Source organism: Corvus hawaiiensis, chromosome 2, assembly GCF_020740725.1.
Source record: "Corvus hawaiiensis isolate bCorHaw1 chromosome 2, bCorHaw1.pri.cur, whole genome shotgun sequence".
Classification (NCBI taxonomy): Eukaryota; Metazoa; Chordata; class Aves; order Passeriformes; family Corvidae; genus Corvus; species Corvus hawaiiensis.
In genome coordinates, this window is record NC_063214.1 from 102182286 (window position 1) to 102202383 (window position 20098).

A 20098-nucleotide genomic window follows, 5' to 3' on the forward strand; every position below is an offset into this window, starting at 1 on the left:
CCTACTTCTTTTCTGCATTAGCAAACCCTTAGTAACACATTTGTAAACACCTGTGGTTTCTGATAACTTCTCTACTTGAAGAAAATAGAAATAGGTTAAAGAAGAATATAGAAAATTAGAAATATGTTTTAAAAAATCTATCAGCTTGTACCATAAAGGTAGGGTGAAGGTTTTCAAAAAACATAATTTCTTTATTTTATTTGAGCTAATGAATCTTAAATTGATAGTATTCTGGTATTCTGATAACAACCTATACTGAAAAGAGAGGATTTTTTTTCTTTTCAGTGAGTATGTAATTAAAGGTTATCTGAAAAAGGTTTTTGCATCATATCTACAAGTACATCAACTGTTATAAACTAGAAGGCATCATGACAGCCAGCAAGACTAAAACTTCTTCAATTGTCACCTCCATATTTATGATTGTTGTTATCTAAAAAAATTGAAGATACACTGGTTAAATGCCACGTGTTACAAAAGAGAAATTAAAAACAATTCACAACAACCCCCCACACAATTTGGTCCTTTTAAAAAATCTATCCTGTCAGTGCCTAAAGTCTGACTAATACAATGTAAAACAATACAATAAAGTATAAATACAATAAGGAAGTAGCTCCTACTTGAGACAGAATCTTTTTTTAAAGTAGGAAAAGTTGGGGCATTTTGTGATTAAATAAAGCTAGAAGCCTGAAAAACTGTGTGTGCATGCATGAAGTATGCACATGAAATGACGAGATTGTTTTAGAAATTACCTCTAGTATTTTTAAAAGCAAAAGGAGGCAAAATGCATGAAATTATCTAAAAAGCCCAATAAGAAATTGAGAAAAATTATGAAAATATGCCTTGTCTTATAAAGTTGCTCATAAAGATCATGGCTCTAGAGTTTTATGAAATATTATACTGCTGAATTGTGTTTACAACACATGCAAAAGAAAAGCTTCTCCCAGCCCTCCTTTCAGCAATGCACACTATCCTAGCGAGATCACTGCCATAAATTTTACTTAGATTGTTGGGTTTAGCAGTCCAATACAAACTGAGGGGTAGGTGCTGGAGGAGCTACTCAAGCTGATCCAGCTGAATGTCAGCCACTGCCACCAGAGCCAAGGGTTCTGGATTAAGCTCAGCTAAGGTTAATACACTGAGCCCACAGCCACACCTGTTTCCAAAAAGTCATTTGAGTAGTTAATATGAACAGAATATTCATTACCTAATGGGACTGATTTTGGGCAGCTTTATCAGAAAACTCTGCTATCCCTTCTAAAATAAGTACAAAACACTGTCAAGAAATTGCCAGACTGCTTCAGACTGCTTCCCTGATACTTCAGATGTCACAGCATCAATCCCCTTTTGAATATCTGGAGTTCTCTTGATTCTAAATTTTCAATTAGGAGTCTTTATAAAGCTTTTTAACTTCACTGTTCTCATGGTTAGAATGTCTATCATGTGACACTAGAAACAGTGATGTGTGCACAAGCAGCAAGCATTTGTTATTTCCCAGAACTCAAAATATTTGTATAGAAACACTGAACCTGAAGGACATAATAAGTACTAGCAGTCATTTGAGCAGCTCTAAGCTTGTGAAATTAGTCAACAAAATAGCCACATAAGTAAGAACAGCAGACATCTTATTCAAATAATTGCTTTAATTTTAAATTTATGTAAAGAAAAAAAAAAAAGGCAATACAGGACAATTACTTTAAAAATCTCTTCATGATACTGACAATGAAATTACCTCCAGATACCCAAGCTAAAGACTTTTAGATCTGTAAGACAAATGCACATATCTAATCTTTTCAAATAAACTAATAGCTGATGTTAATTATTTTGACTATGGTTTTTAAAGTAGATTTTCTGAAGCGTAAATTGTTTCTGGACTGTAGTAGGTTGAACCTGAGTTGATGGACTTAAGAAAAAATGTCTATACAGATACCACATGACCATGTTCTTAAAATCCCACATACACTTAGCTCTTTTTCTCAACAAGGGTATGCAGCTAACTTTGTTGGACAGAAATCTCACATCTCTAATTAGAAATGTATGGATCAGGTGATGCCCCAGAGCATGCTTTTTAAATTTACCCCAAACTGCCTTTCACATGATCATCTCCACAAAGCTGTCAATAGTGTTTAGAAATATGTTCTTCACCAGATTTTTGTGCTTTCTTCCCCTCCCCAACTTAAACTCTTTAGATCCATTTTAACAAAAAACAAATAAATATATTTCAGATTTTTCTGGATGGAAAATGTGCATTTATTCTATATCCTCAAACTTTAAAAACAGCTCAAAATTCTACTAATGCCAATGCCAACTACATCTGTTTGCCACTTGGAAAACTTCAGGTTCATATGCACAATTTAAGCATCTTAAATTGATATACTGCAACATAGCCTAAGCTATGGCTGCACAATGGTTACTAGGAATGCCCTCGGCTGAACCTCATCATCTCCCCACAGAATTTAAAGCTCTTGAGTGCCATTGAGAAAAATAATCCAGCAGAATGCCAGGTAACTCTGCAACTTCCCCTAGAGGGAATTTCTGGTTTAAATGGTTCTACAGTTTATTTAAAATAAACTAAATTGTAAAGGTGATTTCTTTTTCTCATCTTTGTCAAACTCTTCCGTTTTGTACAAATGTGTTACTGCCAGCCATAGGAATAATTTCATCTAATGTAGTTTCTTTTTTTTACCATGCTATTGCAGACAGCTACTTTTTCTGCCTCAAATACTTTTTTCTCCTTTATATTGCAGTGACTGTTCCAGGAGGGTGCCAAATTGACTATCATAAGGAACTGAAGCTTTGTAGCTGAAAAATTGGCATAGCATGGGCATAAAAGCAGTGAAATTTGTTCATGGCAGCCCAACACCACCAATATAGAGCTACTCCAGGAAACCAGGTAAACAGAGGTATTTATTTCTTTGTATCCTGAGATCCACAGCAAGAAAACTGCACCAGACTGCAGTTTTGGGAACGGGGGCTACTTCTGCACTGGTTTGCTTGAGGTCTTTAGGTAAAGCACTTCATGGCTTCTTATCTCTATTCCACCCCTGTCAAGTAGTGCAAATGATAACAGTGTGTGTTGTAAAAGTATTTCAGCTCTTGTATGTTATTCTGATGTGGGTCTCTACTATTTGGTACAAAAATGCCAATTAATACCAGCTGTGACAGCACTATTATGCAGGCAACCAAATTACAAAAACTTATTAGAAAGGAACATCAAATGGGATTTGCTGGAAGACAAGGTTTCACAGCAGACGTGTTCAACAGCAGCAGCTCAAATTAAGGTTTAATTACAATAAAAATGTCTGGCATCAATAAACACGGTAACATCAAGTAGATTTCTGCATCATGACAGGATTGAAAATAATTAACATGCAGTGTCTGACAGATTTTCCCATTAGAATAAAAGACAGTATAAAAGTAAATATTATAAAATAAGACATATGAAAACCTTTACCTGCTAGCATAAAATCATTAATTTAATGCAAATAACTAGCAGCTGTGAAATTAGTATTTCAGTAAAAAAAGAAACTACATTCTGTATTTTTTGTCAAGATATCTCAACAAACTGACTCCCTCCAAAATATATACATATAATTAATATGCTAACTGTACGTCAAAAGGAGCTGCTATCAAAGCTTGGAAGATAATGAGCCATATGTAAGCCTGCTGTCTTCATTCAGAGCTAACCTTTCTTCACACAGAATGCCGTAAGGAGGATGAAATAACTGTGAAACTATTCAGTAAGAAAATTATTGAAATAATTTGTTCTGTGTGCAGGTACACCTTTAAATTTATTGTATTTTGTTAGATCTGGTATTTCACATAGCAAACCACAATGAGTTTTTGTGACTGGTCACATGTTCTTTGTTTTTCTTTGCATACTGGGGAGGTTGTTCTTACAAGCTTCTGAGCACACTGGCCATTAATCAACAAAGCACTTAGGCATATGAACAGTTGTGTTAACTTCAATAGTTAAGGGTAGCTAAAGGGTCAGGCCAGAAAGTTTAGAACCTAGCAAGATTAAGACACTAATGACCATCAAAACTATAGTTAAAAGATGGTCTTGAACATGTCTTTGATGGTCTTAGACTAACAGGAAGAAGGAAATATAAAAAAATTAAGTAATTTCCTTTCTGGATCATGTGTCTTGCAGCATTATTGCTCTAAAAGTAGGCTACAGTAAGGGGAAAATATTTTATATTTAATATCACAACACAGAGCAGAATCTGCTCAGGGCACATGAAATACATTAATTGTTTCTACTGTGAAGTCATAGTATGATTTTTCAGAGCTCTGTATAAATCCTGTGTCAACATACCATCCAGGAAAAAAATATTTACCTCACTGTATTGAATGGTGAAGGTGTAGCAATGGTAAATGGTAAAATTAATGATGCCTTGCACGTAGTAAAACATGATCAACTCTGAAGTGCTCAAAGATGTGTACAAGTCAAAAGCTTCCTGAAAATATGTTCCTGCTCTTTCTCCTCCCAGTATGTAGCCCCTGATACACCTTTACAGCTGGGGACCTACTACAATCCAGCACTGATTCCAACCCACCACTCCAGCAGAAGTATGAGCAGCACCAGCTGCTCTGCAGCATCACCTGCCTGCATTTCCACACCACAAACTATAAAGCAAATATTTGAGATAGAATGTTATGAAGTGTCCGCTGCTCTCTCAGGCTTGTGTTCCTCTGTTTATTGGACCAGCATAGTTTTCCACATTACAAAGACATCTACAATATACAATTTTCCTTTAATGCTTTTTCTGATAAAATTCAGTTGCTGGAGAGGTCCCGGAAAATATGCAGGGAATGCTGAAATATGGGCAAAATCCAAGTGAACAAATGAAGCAGTGTTATTTACTACTAGTTTCTTCAGTTTTGAAGACATGATCAGCGTGAAGTGATTCACATGGTATTTATTGCATTGTAATAACAGCATGACAGAAGACCAGTTTGGGAAGGGATACTTCAGTGTACTGCAGAGAAGCAAAATATGATCTCAGCCAGGACTAGATCATAACACTTATTTATTTCTTCATATATTGGTTCATGAGCCATTATATTATTCTGATTCATGGTGTCCAACATTTGCAATCTGAAGCTAATGATAGGACAAGACGTAATGCTATAATAACAAGTGCTATTTTACTCATGGTAGTTTAGCAAACGCAAAATGAGGTAAACACTACCTTCAACTAATGTTAAAATGCTGCATTGATGTGATAATGCTTTGCAAGTCTCTCTGCATTCCCCTTTTCCCTGTAAAAACTACTTGTTCTGTCTCAGGCATTTTAGGTGACTTCTCTTGAAAAAAATTAAATGATAACAGCTCTGTCTCTTTTGCTTCCTCTGCACTGATTCACCCTATGGTGTAAAAAAAAAATTTTGTTTGGTTATGAAATTCATTGTACTTGTGACATCTCTTGAGAAAAAAAGCTTTTTAATAATCACCTATTCAAGCAGTATGATTAAAAAAACCACCAAAACCTTCAGCTGACATTTAAACTTCACTCAACAAACAATTCTTAGCAAGACAAACTATACTGTTTCCTGCTCTTACATGGAATATAAGCAGCTTCAGTTAAATCACAAAGATTTTGTTTCTCATATTATGCCATTTAAAACAAACTTTCTTTCTATAGAACACATTCTTAGTATAATAGAACAGAAAGCCTTTCCAAAAATGATATTAACAATTACTGTGTAATTTAAAGACAGGCCTGAGACACAGTATTTTTGTCCATATCTAGACCTAGGAAACCTCAAGGTCTGAAGCTGTTTATATTGAAGGATTTAAGTCTGGGATCATCTCTAAGCCGGATTACCTCTAGCCTTACTTATTTTCCCACACACAACATCCTATACAAAGTGAGTTCAACAGGATCTCATTCTGGTTTTCCATTACACGGAAATTTGCCTCTTGTAAGCTCCAAGTCTCACAATAGCTGCTTGTAGCCTGAATAGAGGCTTTCTACATTACTCCCTCATAGCCAGATTTTCAAAGCTATCAAAGCACCTGAATTTAATGAAAAAGAAAAAAACCCAAACAAACAAGTCCAAGGCTTGCCAAGGTTATACATATATTGAAAATGTCACCAGGTGCTTTACCATTAACTTTAGCCTTCTGTGTAACATTGAAAAATGCGGACAATAATTTAGATGAGCAGACTATAATGAAGGTAAGCTGACTATACTGAGGGTAAGTAATCTTGGAATCTCTCCCAGTTCCAGAGTCAAAGTACAGACTCATCTTGCCCCTAATTCCACAGCGGGAGGAGATGCAGGGAGGCACCAGCTACTCCCTTCTCTCTCAGACCTCATGCAAAAGCCGTATATGGATGGGTTTGCATGCATGTACAGTGATCCACAGAGTTCCAAAGCTGGACTTTCCTGATATGCATTATGGAATGCCACACCAGGATGTTGCCTTGCTGAACTGGTATTCAAAAAGTTTATGGCATTAACATGCAGTTTCTAAATCTGCAGTTTAAGATTGATGAGTCTATGAGAAAAAGAACAAGCAAAACCAGGTTAAATATCTATAAAATCTATCTATAAAATCATGTGCATACAGACAAGGTAAACAGAGCAAGAATTAGGATTCATATAAATGTAGAAGAATTGGCTTTAAAAAAAAACAAAAGTGGTTCTACATAGAGAAAGCACTTAAAACTTTGAAACTCCATCACTCAGGATGTTTCAGATGCCCTGAAACTTAGTGACCCTCATAGGACACTGGATATTATTGTGAAGATAAATGCATCAGAAGTGAATAAACACAGTGAAATTACATTGGGCTCAGGAATTTTCATTAACTAGAAGGTAGCTGAAGCTGGAACAATAACATGCAGAAATACCATAACACTCTTGCCCTATTCTTATGTTCCTTTGGATTTGCTTTTGGCCACTGCCAAAAACAGAACACTTATTGGGTAGGATCTTTGGTCTAGACTACTATGGATATTTTTGTACCCAGTTTATGATCACAGGAGCAAAACGAACTGATATTAACAACTCATTATACATCATGGGACATCTTAGATTATAATTTCAGTTTCAGATACCTTTATTTTGGTCTCTTTCCCTCCAACTCTACTTATTCAAATAGTGCTTTTTCCTTCCGCTATTTGTAGTGTTTATGCAACTGGTTTTATGGCCACCTACTAAACTAGCTAATTAAAAAATACAGGTTAAAAAGAGGCATGTGGAGGAAAATTGACCCAGTTTACAAGAGGACACTCATTAGTTTAAACCACCTTCACCATAAGCATGATGACTCCCTGCTGATAGGTTAACCTCTCCTGGATCATAAGCTCAATACTTTATCCAGAACTTAGGCAGGCTAAGAGAGCACTCATGAGTACTTATTAGCCCATAGCTCATGAGAAGTATCTTTTAAACTGCTGAACCTCAGTACCTTTTACTCGCAGTAGGAGCGGTAGGATTGCTCCAGGTGTGACAGTGTATGCACGTGAGACAGGGCTTTGAGTTAATATGACCCAGTGATACAGTTTGGGGAAAGGAGAGGAAGAGCTCAGTTGGTCAGAGCACGGTGCTAATAATACCAAGGTTGTGGGTTTCATCCCCATATGGGCCATTCACTTAAGAGATGGACTCGATCCTTCTGGGTCCCTTCCAACTCAGAATATTCTGTGATTCTGTACTTGGATAGTACAAAACTTGCCATTTTACCCCTCTGTTATTGAGACTGCCTCACATCAGACGTCGCCATTGACAAGTCTAGTGACACTATATATGTATGCATATATGTATAGAAAATACTGGGTTTATTGTTAAAATAATTAACTTTACAGGTTGTGGTAATACTCAGGAAGGAATTAGAAATCCAGAAAAAGTGTACTAGTCAGACAGTATTATTGAAGTTACATAAAGATGCTGGTTTTGAAAATCTGTATTTTCCTAAAGAATTAAAAATCAGGCAAGAGATTATTTATTAGTTGGCCGGTTAATTTTTTCAACGCCTTCAAGTGGGTGAAGTCTTGATAAGTGATTTTGCAATGGAATATTGAATGTGTACCTGCAGTCTGACTGTAGGTATGCATTCCACCTAATGATGGTCTATTTTTGGATTGAACTCATGGACCAGGTAATCTGCAATTATATTTCTATTTGATCTTTTAATGTAAGTTCAAAAGAAATCAAGCTTACATTTCTATCAGTTACTAAATTTAAGAATGAAAAGAAGATTTCTTTTAAATGCATAAATTAAGTCAAAATAAAAACATTTTCACAATGACTAAAGATGTTCTGGAGTACAATTCAGGTCATACATAAATTTTAAAATGAAGCAATAAATGGTTTAAATGTACAAAGTGTACAAATGTACAAACCAGTCCAGTACAGCCTTCAGCAGACATCAGAGGGTGCCTGTTAAGTAAAATCAGTGTTCTGTGCTGTCTGTGCTCTGGGAACACAGTGGGTCATTCTGATTTGACTTGTGATTAGTTGATTTCCTGGCAGACTTTGAATCAATTCCAATTACATTCCTGAGACTAACAGTTGGACGAACTTGCCTCTAAATCTCTCATACCAAGAGCTTTAACCACTTACCCTGAAAGGTATGGAGGTTTGGAAGCAAGTGCAAGGCAACAAGCAATGGTTTTCTGTTCTGCCTGTGAAATCATGAAGAAATGCAGTAAACTGTGCCTTTGAAAAGACTTTCCAATATTGTCCCATTTGCAGGAGAAGTGCCACTGAGGTTGCCACCACTGTAAATGTAATTTTAAAACTTTATAACTGGCCCCACTAATCAATTGCAGGCTATTTGAGAATATGAAAACCATCTGCTTCACCAAATTCTATTATTTGTGGTTGATGTTTATCATGACTCCCACCAGTAACAAGTGTTATAAGTATTTCACATTTGGACAGAAACCAGTCAGAGTCCTATAGGCACTTCAAAAAGTAAAGCAAGCAGAACTGGAGACAGTCAGATGCTCCCCTTTTCGTCCTCTTCAAAAGGGCAAAGAGATTTTTCCTGAAACTACATTAAGACAAAGTAAAGGAGTAAGACAAAGTTAGGGAGGAGTAGGAACCACAAAGACACTTCTGACAGGATGTTCTGTTAACTCCAGAATAATTTCCCATGATAATTAAAGCTGACAGCACTATCTTTCTCCCAGGCACAATGCTGTGGAAGCCCACAGGATACAGGCATCTGAGTCAGATGTAGCACATGTGGAAAAGCAGATTCTGTAATATCTACTAGTGCGTTTCTAAAGAGGTGATCTAGTTGAAGGGTCCTGTGCTTAGAGCCAGCTTTACTAATTAAATCCCTAAATACTAATGCACATTATGCCCACACAGGCAACTACTGCTGAGACAAAGTCTCTGTATTCCCATGGAAGTCTGAGGGCAATATATTAGCGTATACTTCACTACAATTAACAGTCACGTCATTTTGTTGAAAGAACCATCTGGACCACAGTGTTTCTTGAAGTACAAGTATTTTACTGCTTGAATATCAGTAATTAGAATATGGCTAGCAGCTCAAACACTAATCTGCCCAGTGCAACAGCTAGTACCAAACTAAATAATGCTTTGGCGTTAAGCAAGTACTGAGGAATTCTTTACAGTAAAAGCTGGAAACTCTGCCACTGAAGGATATCTTCACCTTCAATGGCTCTACTTCCATGAGAAAGGACCATTTGGTATGTGTTATCAATGGGAAAGCTTTCATTTTAAAACCTGCCATATGAAATACCTTATTACAAAGAAAGAGTCAGCACACAGAGTCACTTCATTTATGTCCCTGAACTGAGTGAAAGTTAATTTTGTTTTCCTAAGATCTGGGTTTAAAAGCATCTGTGTTAGCTCTCTATTTGCTTTGCCTTGCCTTGCATTTTTATTCTGCTCTGTAATTTAATTCATTATTCTTGTTTGGTTGATTTATCAGACAATGGAGGATTCTCTGCCTCTCCCTGCCTTAAGTGTTCTTTTTTTCTTCTGCTTTAGCATTTACAGAAACACAAAGAAAGAAGCCTGAAGCCAAGTCTTAATGCATTTTAAATATTTGTCTTTTTAAGCAAAACCAAGGGGCAGATATATTGATTTTAAATATCTAGAAGTACTTAAAATGTTTAATTTAAACAGGGGAAGTAAATGCACGTAGACAATTCAAAGAAAAGGAAACTAAAGCTTTACCCGAGCAAGGAGAGTTGTATTATACTCAAATAACAGGCACTAAGAAAAAGGTAGTGAAGGCAGAGTAATGACTTAGAAAATATTGTTGTGACAAGTGCTTTGGAAAGAAATTACATTCTGATATTTTAGTGTATTATAATTATTGCAGCAAGTGATGAGAATTGATGCGGAGAATTCATAAAGGTGGGATTTTTTTGCTTCTGTCTGTGGGCAAAATTTTATTTTCATACACAGATTTGCAGCAACTTGGAGGCTTTTCAGCTAAGTCAAACACTCCGCTCTAGTTGCCCAACCACAGAAAAACAGAGAAAACTTAAGCATCTTTTTATTCTCACTCTTTCAGTCTTGATTACTGCACAAGTTACTGAGGTTCTTAATCATCCTAAGTATCTAATCCTTTTAAACAGGGGTTTAAGAGTGCATCCATTCTTGGTAATGGATGGTACTCTGTGACCTCAGCACCAAGGAGTTAAAAGTGATTTGGTTAATTTGATTCCACTTCTTGACAATTTCTAATTTCACACATCAAGATGGCCAAAAAATCTGGCCATGAACACATTCTACTTTTCATTTACAAAAGGGGGATTCATGCTGTTTAAGGAATGTACTGTTTCTCTAATCCCAGGCCTAAATGAGAGGCAGCAAGGGAAAGACATTTTTTCCTTCAGAAAGAAGCTATTCTATTCATATGCAACATGTTTTTGGATGATTCTGTCTAGCAATATCATGTGCATTTGCTAAGTACCTTGTACTGCTTGAAGTGTGGAGATATTTTTGCTAGCATACATCCTGAAGTGATTATTGTCATCATACCAAAGTATTCAAATGGAAAGACTATTTCAGAAAGAGCTTTATTTTAATGTAAAGTCCAAATTCTACATTCCATTCATGCCTCATGCTTACTAAAGTTAATGGGACTTGAAGAACAGGCCCAGATAAGACTTTCCTGCTTACCAAATTGTGGCGCATTGTGATGCTTATGTATGGAAATCCCTCCCCTTACTCAGACTTTTATTCAAACACTGTTCACTTTCTGAGTACTGATATGCAGTCACTCCTTTACTTTATAACAAAGTCAGTTTGGTAATAATCTGCAACACCCCCTCTGGTGCAGTTGTTGCACAGGACAGAGGTCTGATGAATTCTGTTCAGAAGGATGATATAAAACCAAGAGCTTCAGCCCTGATGTCATCACTGTGTTCTTTTCACTGCCTTCCTAGAGGCAAAGTTCACATCTGCAAAGTTCACTGAGGAATACATCGTCACAGCCATGGAAGAACTATCTTTGAATAGTCAAGAGACGTCACCATACCTTCTGGAAATCCTAAGGCACATTGCAATAAACTTACATGGCCTCTGCAGGCTGATATTGATGGAGGATAAATTCCCTGTTGTTGAAAAAACAATGACAATATCTGTTACAGGGCCTTACAGACAGAACTGAATAACTCGATTTAACTTCACAGTTTGACTTTGAGCAGATGGTTGGACCAGCTGACCTCCAGAAGTCCCTTCCAGCCCATTTAAAATTCTTCTATGATTCTGACCTATTTTTAGCTCTTTAGACTGAGTAAAATGATTCAAATTCAAAAGTAAAATAGTTTTTCAGCTAAAATGGGACCAATGACCTAAAACAACCTTAGGAGCATGTTTGTGTTTCTTAAGTGATATAAGCAATCTACACACATCTTTCATTCTGTTTCTGTAATCTGTGGTATGCTGTGAGGCTACAGGGTTGGGAGACAGTAAAAAACTCCTATAGAGAGCCATCTCAGTTTAAGAGGAAATTTTAAAAAAATTTTAAATCTTTGGTCTGCATAGAATGGTACGACCACTGAATTAGGAATACAATAAAAAATTCTGAGCAGTTATTAATATAGAAAACTAATAACTCTTTTTTTACTAAAAGAAAGACTGCTGTTACAGCAGCTCTTAAACTTTTCATTATGGTTAAAAGACACTATTTCAACATAACAAGGGCAACTGTAGGGTTGAACAAAGTTCAGTAAATTTCAGCAAAGGCAGGGTCCTGCACCTGGGGAAGAACAACCCTCTGCACCAGTACAGGGTGGGGGCTGATCTGCTGGAAAGCAGCTCTGTGGAGAAGGACCTGAAGGTCCCGGTGGACAATAAGCTGTCTATGAGCCATCAGTGTGTCCCTGTGGCCAGGAAGGCCGATGGGATCCTGGGGGGCATTAGGGAGAGCACTGCCAGCAGGTTGAGGGAGGTGACCTTGCCCCTCTGCTCAGCCCTAGTGAGGCCACATCAGGAGTGCAGTGTCCAGTTCTGGGCTCCTCAGGACAAGAGAGACGTGGAGCCCCTGGAGCAGGTCCAATGGAGGGCAACAAAAATGATTAAGGGACTGCAGTATCTCTCTTATGAGGAAAGGCTGAAGGAGCTGGGCCTGTTCTCTGACCTCCTCTCAGAGAAGAGAAACTGAGAGGGGATCTTATCAATGCTTACAAATATCTTAAGGATGGGTATCAAGAAGATGGGGCCACAGTCTTTTCAGCTGTGCCCAGTGACAGGACAAGGGACAATGGGCAGAAACTGAAACAGAGAAAGTTCCATCTAAATGAGGAAAAAAATTCTTTACTTTGAGGGTGATGGAACAGTGGAATAGGATGCCCGGAAGGGTTGTGGAGTCTTCTTCTCTGGAGATATTTGAAACCTGCCTGGACATGACCCAGTGCAATCTATTCCAAGTGAACCTGCTTTAGCAGGGAGATTGGACTAGATCATCTCCAGAGGTCCCTTCCAAACCCAGCCATTCTGTGATTCTGTGACAACATACTGGTTTAAATCTTCACCTAAAAAAAAGCCCATGCAAAATCTAAATAACATTTTTATTTCTTCATCTCTGCAACCATCTCTTGTTCGTGTCATGAAGTCTAACACAGAAAGTCCAAAAATACTTGAAAACCAAACCAGATAAAGCAAAGACTACTATAACCAACTGAAATTTGATCAATTTACAAATGTCCAACATGTTTAAGCTTGAGACGTTTATTTCTTGAATTATTATTTTTTATCATAGTAACTCTTACGCTTATCAACCTACTTATTTCACATGGTTTCATGCTGGCCTCTTAATTTTTCTGTTTTAAAGTTATACATACTAATTTAGGACTGTAGAATGGCTGTGTTTCTCCACCAAAAAAAGTGTTGATTTTTAATAGCAAACTACGCAAAAAAGAACATTAGTGCAATCAACAGGGACTTCTGTGTTCGCCCACCATATAGGAGACAAACAGGCCAATTTTTTGTCAGGAACAATTTGAACTCTGATTGCCTACCTACAATAGAAATAGATGCCATGCCACTGAGCAGGCTCAGGTAAGGTCTCTCTCAGAATTTCAGTATTATACTTGCTGCACTCTAATACCTCCTACAAATCCCTAAACACAACCTAAGACAGTGCAGTTCATAAAGGAGAAAGATGTGTGGGTGCAGTTCCCAACACAGCTGGCTCAGCAACTGCTGTTTGTCAGGAAGATGGGACACAGCCAATGTGATTTTCCTGCTGTGTTCCTTGCACGGTCACACAGACCTGCTCTGCAGTAAATTGTCACTAGCAAATTTACAGTACCTCATCCACGCACTACATAATCTCCAAACTCTTGCAAGGGCTTGTAGAAGCTGCTGGCTTCTTGGGAGCAGGTAATTGGTTATATTTCAGTTTCACACAAGGCAATGGCTCCTGCTGAGTTACTGCATGTGCTGTCACTCAGAACACTGATATTTTCTTTTTAAAAAGGAAAAAAAAAAGGTAAGCATGATGAACCACCATATTCTGCCCCTCCTCACACACCTTTGCTATCACTGCTTGTTCTGCAAGACAAATGAAGGCATCTTCCACTGCATGGCTGGGGCACGTACCTAAACACCCCAGCACCCCTCACACAACTTGCCACCAGCCCAGGACCAAAATGGGCTTCTGGGTGTCCCCTTATGTGACTGGCTGCACACAGCTTCACACAACATAAGTCAGCTGTACAGTCAGCTACTCAGCAACTCAGCTAGTACAGCCCTGGCACAAGGTGACAGCATGTAAATCCATGTCATTTTTGACAGGTGACAAATCTGTCTATGGCATTTTCAGTTCTGGAAATTATACCACCTTGAAATCCTCTTATTTCCAAACTATGAGTCTCTATAAGGATGCTGACTGCCTTATTTCTTTTTATAGATATTTATAGCCTCTAATACAAATATTACCTCCCGGTATGTAGCAGACAGTGAGATGCAGCTCCAGATTTATATGAAACATTTAGGTTTCTATGGTGTAATGCCTCTAAGCTCAATAGCTGTGTTATAATACCATTATAAATAGTGGACGCCTAGTTCAAGATATCTGCGTTGGAATAAGAATATTGCTGTTCTGCTCAGGATTTTCCCTCCATTAAGTATAACTAACTTTGGAAAAGTATTCACAAGGTGAATTTCAGTAGGGGTGCTGGCATTTTGGTCACAGGACACATGATCTTTCTTCTGGCAGCAGGTTGGCAGGAAAACAGCTGCAGCTGGATTGATTGTTCCACTGGGCTGAATCTTGCCTGCAGACTGTGAGTTGCACAACCCCATCTGACGCCTGTGGGAGACATCATTGTCTCCTCCTCTTTGAATCCTGTCCCTCATTTTTTTCAACACAGACTGCCAAGAGTAGAACCTCAGCTACAGAGAGACATTAGACATCTCTAAGCTTTCTACAAATGAGCTGCCTAGGCTCCCCTCTGCTCTCAGTAAAGAAGAGAGACATCTCCAGAGAGCAATCCTGCTGCTGTGGGGGATGAATTGTTTCAGAAGTCACCTGTTTTTCTTTTCTAACAATAAAAGGAGCTTGGACAATGGGTTGACATCTCACTTGCAGAGGCTAAAGTTTAAGGTGATCCGTCCCAAACAAGCTCAGAATGTATAAATCTCACTTTGGATAACGAAAACCACATTTTTTGGTAAACTGAATATTCCCGATTAAAATTGCCTCAACTTTTATTTAAACTTTAAATTGTTCCAGCTTTCCATGAAACAACCGAAAAATGAAACATAATAGGGAAAGCAAGGAAAAAAAAAAAAAAAATAGTGTAGCCAAGACACAGACAAATATTCAAAATGTGTATGTAGTCAGCTGAACCAAAGCTTGCAGGTTTTAGGGAGGAGTAAGGATAGGTCTGAAAGTAATTCACATAGGAGGGCCTGGAAGGTAACCATTCAAAAAGGCAGGCAAAGGATAAGAAGCAAAGGATACCTCTGAAAAGCCACAATATCCAGTGTGACATATTCCTATGTTACATAGCATAATTTAACATTTATATAGCCTGTCCTTATTCAGGGTGTTGCCGCACACATCTAAACCCAAAAGCATTTAAATATTTCTGAAATTCTTTGAAAAATTCAAGAAGAAAACATGATTGTCCACTTTGTAGCCCTTTATTTCAAGCACAAAAATTGAATGGATTTAATTTAGTGGTATTGATACACATGTAGATTGCTCTAAGTTAAAAAATGAATAGTGTGAGCACATTTTGAAATAACAGCATATGAACCTGTTATGGCTAAGCTGGAGCAACCTATATGTTCTTAGAGGACAAGAAAGGAAAATCCCTTTATTGATTTCTGAACATGAATAGACACTTTAAATTTATGTCATTTGCCTTTTAATTGGAAGGCTAAACCATAAAATTAGATAGATTTTTCTGAAAATCAGACGGATGCAGCCTAGCAGAAAAGTAACTTCAAGATGTTTTCTGGTTGTGACCTACTATCCATTCTGTTCTCAATCAAGGTGACTGATAAAGTTTGGCATAAAGCTAAACATTCATAAGTTCCTCAGAGCTTTTGTGGGTAAGGCCGAATTCTGCTATTTAAAACTTTACAGAGGTAATTCCTACCAAAATAAAAATTGTCCCAGCTCTGTGAAGATTCAGTGTCCCAATATGACTGACTGTAATTTTTGGATAGCTGATTCATGTAATTTCCTTCTGTAAGACATATACACAGACATAACACAAAGAGGAGAGGCAATGTTTCCCTTTAATGTGAAGATGAAAGGATGGAAGGATGGGTGTAGGATTCAACTATTAATTACTTATTGTATTAATGTTCTACAATTCTGAGATGGATGATAAGAGTCCTCCTTAGAAAAAACAGTAAAGCAAAATTTGACAAACCTGTCTTCTTCCAATAGACTTTGACCTGAAGTTGATTGTCCTGATAGAAAGGAGTTCCAATTTTAAGAAAACGAGTGGTTTTCCTTCTTTGAAAGGTCGGGTAAGGATCTACCAGTCCTTTCTGTGGTTTCCCAGCAGATGTCTGTTCCTCTGCAATACACAGAATGATCAGGAAACTATTTAGTTAACTACAGTGCTTTATAATGACTATGCTAAATTTGCTGAAATTCAGAAAATAATAGTATCTTTAATCCAAATGATCTTATTTCAGTTTCTTACCTAAATGAAATAAAGAATTAACTGTCCATAGTGGTTGAAAAATCACTCGTTTGAAATTCAGTCAAAGAATTTAGACAGTGACCAAAAAAGAGAAATAAGATTTTACAGGGAAATGCTCTGTAAATTTTCTGAAGAGTAATAAGGAAATGGACCGTATTTATAACCCCAAGAACAAAAAATGTTAACACGATGATCTTTTAAACAGGCACAGTATCTACCAGTAGTTCTCTATAATACTTCACATTCTTTATATTCCTGCAGTGTTTGAATATGCACAAAATCCAAGGACAGCACTGAATGTAACCCACAGAGTGCCCCATGTGGTTACTACATCAAAGTAAATATAGTCCTCTGGTATGCTATATAAGAACACTGTGGTCAGATTAAAGATCTGTCTTGCCCACTTTCCTGTTCTCAACAGTGAATGGTGAATGCTTAGGAAAATATTGCAAGAGAGGAATTTTCTTTCAGCAATTCCCTTGGTGCTATGTGCCTTGCTTCCAACAAGCAATTGCAGTTGGCAATTTCATCGAGCATCTTGTTTGGCAACAATTTATCAACATTTAGCAGGGTTGACAGTACTTATAGATAGTTTCAGTTGAAAAGAAAGAAATGTTCATTCAAACTGCACTTTTCATTGCACACTTGCAAATGTATCTGATCCTATTAGGAGGATGAGATTATAAACAAAACAAAACAAAAAGCTGTATTTAATTCAATATTAAACACCTAAAATAAAACCAAAGACTAATAATAAGGAAGTAGCAAATTATTAATTACATACTTGAGAGAAAGAGGGAAAAATTAAGATTTCAATAGTTGTCACAAGTAACATATAAACTTGAACATTTTGCCTTATATGCAGCTTCAATTGAAACTCACTTGCTTTATGGCCAAATTTTACTTTCTCAGCCCTTTGAATCTGATATGATTTTTCATTTTGTTTGTTTATTTTAAATTAAACTACCAAACTTAAGGAAATTCTTTCTTAAGGTAACCATAATGTTACTATTACCTAAATGGAAATCAAAAAGTTATATAGAGAAGGACAAACTAAAATCTATCAGGTATTCCTCAATTTAAATTATTTCAGTTTTATTAAATCTCTACTTTGTTACTCTCTGTCTGCTCCACTTCCACAAAAACCAGGACACCAATTTAGAATATTTCTATATAAAGATCAAGTGAGAATCTTGCTACATTTCCCAGAAGTGAAGCACACAAATATAGTGAGGCAATGCATTTTTGAGTGTGGGGAAATGTAACGCCAGAGGGCTGAGGGCAAAGCTCAAAGAGGTCTGTAGGACCAAATTACTTCAGCAGGTTATGGGCTACCTCTATTCTGACAATAGGACCGGACACCTAAAAACCAGAGCTTAATTCCACACAGAGCAGAGCATATGACAGTGGGACTTCAGCAAAATTGGCATGTTGCTTCTGGAACTACTTCCCAAAGGCCATGGAAGTCCCAAAATACAGACAAGCCATAAATGTCATGTCCTAGATAATATTTAAGGCATTTTTTTTGTTTCTTTTTCGTATTTCTCTATCTGCTTCTGAGTATTCTCAAAAGTACGTCAAGCAGGACTGGCTCTGTACCTACCTAACCTGAGTGAGATATAGAAGATGAATTTGCATCTCCTCCAGGAGTAGTTTTTACTTGCTTTTCTATGTAAGTTATAATCCAGCCATTTAAAAAAAAATGTCCAAAAAGACCTAAATACACCTCTCAGCAGAGTGCTCTATCGATTAAAATGTGTGGTATCAGTAGTTTAGGTTTGAAGAATCTTGAATCCGTTACCTCATGGCTTTAAGAGAAGGGATGCTCAGATTTTTCTATAAACTTAATACTGAAATACTCTAAAACAAATATGTGTTTTAGTTGGTACAGGCACTGATTTGCAGTTAAAAAGAAAATACTGCTCATGAAATAAATCGATGTTCATAATCTGAACAGTCAAAATACTTGAAGTATATGAGATTACAAAAATACTGTACTCAGTATAGTGTTACTCTAGTTTAAAAAGCAACACAACAACTAATGAACCTTTTTGTACAGAAAGGTCACCCCAGTAAAGCAAAATAAAGCAGAAGGCATTAGAAAGTCTGTACTAATTAGACTTAAGTAGATAGCAGACTTTCACAAAAAATACTGATGGTCTGTTTTCTGAAGCAAAACAACCAAGGAGAAGGGAGGATATCGAAGTAAAACTGTGGAAGGAATTTAAATCTAGCTATGACAATGATAGGAAAGAGATGCCACTGGAGTGGACAGAAAATGATGAAACAGCCAAAGTCACGTATGAGGTATAGCATAATTGAATTCCATTTGGTAGAGGATTTGTAAGTAATAACTCAGATGTGACCTTCATCAGATTCTGAAAACCCAATGTTTTGAAGACGGAAAACTGAAACAAAGATCTTCTTCTCCCATCATAAACCCAAGGGTGATATAGACCAAGAGAGTCAGAACATTAGTGAGGCTATGGAGAGCTAATACAGCCCTACCAGTGAAAGGGGTTTTCACAGTAAGAATGAAATGGTACCAAAAATGACATGCTTGTATCTCAGTTACTCAGCTTCAATTTAGAAGGCTTTTGGTATATGCAAGGTCTTTATTTACTATTATGTTTAAAGATTATAATGGTCTGATCTAATGTCAGGAGTACTGATAAAGTATGACAAAGGTCAGTTGTTTAATTATCCCTACTCCCAAGATGGGAACACTTATAAAACTGTACTAATAATAAAATGAGAGAAAGAACTTCAAAAGCTTGCCCATTTTCTCTTTGGCTAGTTGTATATAATGGCATCTAGAACATTCTCCCACTTAGCAGGACACAGACCAACCTCAGACAGCTAAAATCCCAGCACCAGGATTCTTTGATGCAATGTAAACTCAGCTACATGTTCTTCCTTAAAGCTGTGATGTCATGTGGTGACACGACAGTCAAGATGACTGGACTGAAAACTAAATACCTTAAAGTCCAGCACTGAGAGCCAGAACTTCACAGAAACTTTACCAAAAGGAGCAGGAAATTGTGTAGGGGGAGGGCGTGGAAAAAAATTTTTGCTTGTTTATCAAGTGAACTTCGCAGGGGGGAAAAAAAAAGAGAAAAAAAAAATAGCAAACCCCACAAAAAATTGTTAGGAAAACAATCCACAAAATGTGAAATCTCTCATAAACACCAATGATACACTTCTAGTGGAGCTCAATGGCTCAGTGTATGGAATTAAACACCCAGTTCCCACCGTAATTTTTTCCTCTATTACATTTCTTGTGTACATGTAGAAAAGGAAGGAGAACTTAATGTAGTAACTGTAAGAAGATTTTGATATCATGCACAGTCCTGCAAACTAGGTTACCTTTCTAGGGGATGACAAAAAGCACAGGTACAATGTAGGAGGGCCAACAAGGAAAGGGCAGAACTCTTATATTCACTTACATTGGGCTTCACCGAGGATTTAACCCAAACCTGCCTAAC

General features: G+C 37.2%; 1 protein-coding gene across 1 annotated transcript in view; it reads right to left on the reverse strand.

Annotated features, from left to right (window-relative positions):
* Positions 1 to 20098, reverse strand: part of ANOS1 (anosmin 1) — a 134559-nt gene that overhangs the window by 14387 nt on the left and 100074 nt on the right. The window contains exon 9 of the mRNA XM_048328853.1: positions 16335 to 16484. Within this exon, the coding sequence (XP_048184810.1) occupies positions 16335 to 16484 (150 nt within the window). The remainder of the gene's footprint in view (positions 1 to 16334; positions 16485 to 20098) is intronic.